The sequence below is a fragment of the Enhydra lutris genome, unplaced genomic scaffold, assembly GCF_002288905.1.
Source record: "Enhydra lutris kenyoni isolate GAN:26980312 unplaced genomic scaffold, ASM228890v2 scaffoldscaffold22, whole genome shotgun sequence".
Taxonomy (NCBI): domain Eukaryota; kingdom Metazoa; phylum Chordata; class Mammalia; order Carnivora; family Mustelidae; genus Enhydra; species Enhydra lutris.
This window is the reverse complement of record NW_019154106.1, coordinates 14,427,165-14,430,178: the sequence shown is the minus strand read 5'-3', so window position 1 is coordinate 14,430,178 and position 3,014 is coordinate 14,427,165. Positions and strand designations below refer to the sequence as shown.

The window sequence follows — 3,014 nt, the reverse complement described above, 5'->3', positions numbered from 1 at the left end:
TTTGGGGGGGTTGTTGAGTTTGAGAAGTGTTTTATAGATCTTGGATACCAGCCTTTTATGTGTTATGCCATTTGCAAATATCTTCTCCAATTCTGCAAGTTCCCTTTTAGTTTTGTTGACAGTTTCCTTTGCTGTGCAGAAGCTTTTTATCTTGATGAAGGCCCAGTAGTTTATCTTTGCTTTTGTTTCCCTTGCCTTTGGAGACGTGTCTTGCAAGAAGTTCCTGCAGTCAAGGTCAAAGAGGGTGTTTATTCTTCATGTCACAGTATGAGCCTATGACAAAAAATTAATTTGTTTGGAAATTTTTCATTTTTGTACTGTTTTTAGGACCAGCAGACTCAATCATCATATTATGCTAGCCATACCATTTATGAATTTATAATGTTCAAGGACAGCTAAATGTGCTATAGGAAGATTTCATTTAAAATAACCACAAATCCCTTTATCTCATATTCTTCTTTGTAAATATTAAACATTACAGTTGAGAACTTACAAATTTTTAAGTCAGTAATTGTATTGCTTTTTTACCTAAAGAAAATTTTAAAAATGATTTTCATGTTTTAAAATCTTAGACATTGGGGGCACCTGGGTGACTCAGTGGGTTAGGCCTCTGCCTTCAGCTCAGGTCATGATCTCAGGGTCCTGGGATTGAGCCCCGCATGGGGCTCTCTGCTCAGCAGAGAGCCTGCTTCCCCCTTTCTATCTGCCTGCCTCTCTGCCCACTTGTGATCTCTCTCTCTCTCTCTGTCAAATAAATAAATAAAATCTTTAAAAAAAATAAAACCTTAGACATTTAGCATACCTTGCGTAATAAACACATAGCACAGAGAAACTGTGAAAAGATATTTTGCTTCCTTTTCTACTCTTGCTAAGGGGTAGCTAAGCAAACTTCTCATATCCTCACTCTCCTTATTTTTGTTTTCAGGACCAATTCAGATTCTGACAAGCAGAAACCATCATGTTGCTGTCAGAGAGAAATAAAAGTGGGGCTACATTCACCCTCCTGGGCTTCTCAGATTATCCAGAGCTGCAAGTCCCCCTCTTCTTGATTTTTATGACTATCTATAGTGTCACTGTCATAGGGAATATTGGGAGGATAGTCATAATCAAGATTAACCCCAAACTGCACACCCCCATGTACTTCTTCCTCAGCCACCTCTCATTTGTGGATTTCTGCTACTCCTCCATCATTGCTCCCAAGGCCCTGGAAAACCTGACTGTAGAAGACAGAACCATTTCATTTCCAGGATGTGTAGTAAAATTCTTTTTCTTTTGTACCTTTGTGGTAACTGAATCCTTTTTATTAGCTGTGATGGCCTATGATCGCTTTGTGGCCATTTGCAACCCTCTGCTCTACACAGTTGCCATGACCAGGAAACTCTGTGCCATGCTGGTGGTCGGATCATATACATGGGGAGTAGCATGTTCCTTGATACTCACATGCTCTGCTATCAAATTATCTTTTCAGGGTTTCAACACAATCAATCACTTCTTCTGTGAGTTCTCTGCATTGCTCTCTGTGTCTTACTCTAATACTTATATCAACCAGTTGCTGCTTTTCATTTTTGTCACCTTTAATGAGGTCAGCACACTGCTCATCATTCTCTTGTCTTATGTATTTATCATTGTCACCATCCTCAAGATGCGTTCAGCCAGTGGTCGCCGCAAAGCCTTCTCCACCTGTGCCTCCCACCTGACCGCCATCACCATCTTCCACGGGACCATCCTCTTCCTCTACTGTGTGCCTAACTCCAAGAACTCCAGACACACAGTCAAAGTGGCATCTGTGTTTTACACCGTGGTGATCCCCATGTTGAATCCCCTGATCTACAGTCTGAGAAATAAGGATGTCAAGGGTACAGTTGGCAAGTTAATGGGCACTAAAGTCTTTTCTTCTTGAGCATATGATTTTAGTAGCATTTATCCCTGAGATATAAATACAGTGTGTCCATAAAGGTTGATTGTAAAGGTAACTTTAAAATTAATGAAGAGTTAAGGTACAATGGGAATGATGTGGATTTTGATTCAAAGAGACTACCCTTGTCTCTTGCTCACTGGAAAAAAAAAAAAAAACCAACAACAGTCTCTCTCATCTTTGGTTTTTAATTTACACAATTGTAACATAATCTAGCTCTTAATCTGATTGTGAAGACCAGAAGATAATATAGATACCATGTGGAATACTTTATGTGATCTCAATAAAGATTCATTTCATTGCCCTTTCCTTTTTATTTTTTTAAGATTTTATTTTTTTATTTGACAGACAGAGATCACAAGTAGGCAGAGAGGCAGGGAGAGAGAGAGAGGAGGAAGCAGGCTCCCAGCTGAGCAGAGAACCTGATGCGGGGCTCCATCCCAGGACCCTGAGATCATGACCTGAGCCGAAGGCAGAGGCTTTAACCCACTGAGCCAACCAGGTGCCCCTCATTGCCCTTTTTTATAACATACCTGCAGTACACTTGGCTCTCAATAAACATGTGAATTTATCTCATAAAAATCCAAGTAGCAGTTAAAATGAGACACAGTCTCCATCTTCAAGGAATGCAAAATCCAGTGTTGACCGTAAGGCAGTGAAGAAGGAGGCCATGGTGTTTGAAAGAAAGAAAAGTTCAAGTCCATTTCGGGGTTTTAGAGTAATGCCTTCAAAAAATAGCTTTTGGGGGCGCCTGGGTGGCTCAGTGGGTTAAAGCCTCTGCCTTTGGCTCAGGTCATGATCCCAGAGTGCTGGCATCGAGCCCCGCATCAGGCTCTCTGCTCAGCAGGGAGCCTGCTTCCTCCTCTCGCTCTCTCTGCCTGCCTCTCTGCCTACTTGTGATCTCTATCTATCAAATAAATAAATAAAATCTTGAATAAAAATAGCTTTTGTCTGATCTTGGCTTTGGATGACAGGATGGACAGAGTTTTAGGGTATGAGTGGTAGGTGGAAAAGAAACCCAGAAAAATACCTCAAACTCAGGGAATTATCAGATGAATCCATCTTAGGAAAATCCATGTAAGATAACGACAATTTGAAA

The 3,014-nt window shown here is 40.8% G+C and overlaps 1 protein-coding gene across 1 annotated transcript; it reads left to right on the top strand.

The window, feature by feature from the left end:
- The first annotated feature begins 958 nt into the window (after nt 1-958).
- On the top strand, nt 959-1,900 carry LOC111149788 (olfactory receptor 5D18). The gene has a single exon (XM_022507050.1). It carries the CDS (start codon nt 959-961, stop codon nt 1,898-1,900), a length of 942 nt encoding a protein of 313 aa, XP_022362758.1.
- Nucleotides 1,901-3,014: the final 1,114 nt, after the last annotated feature.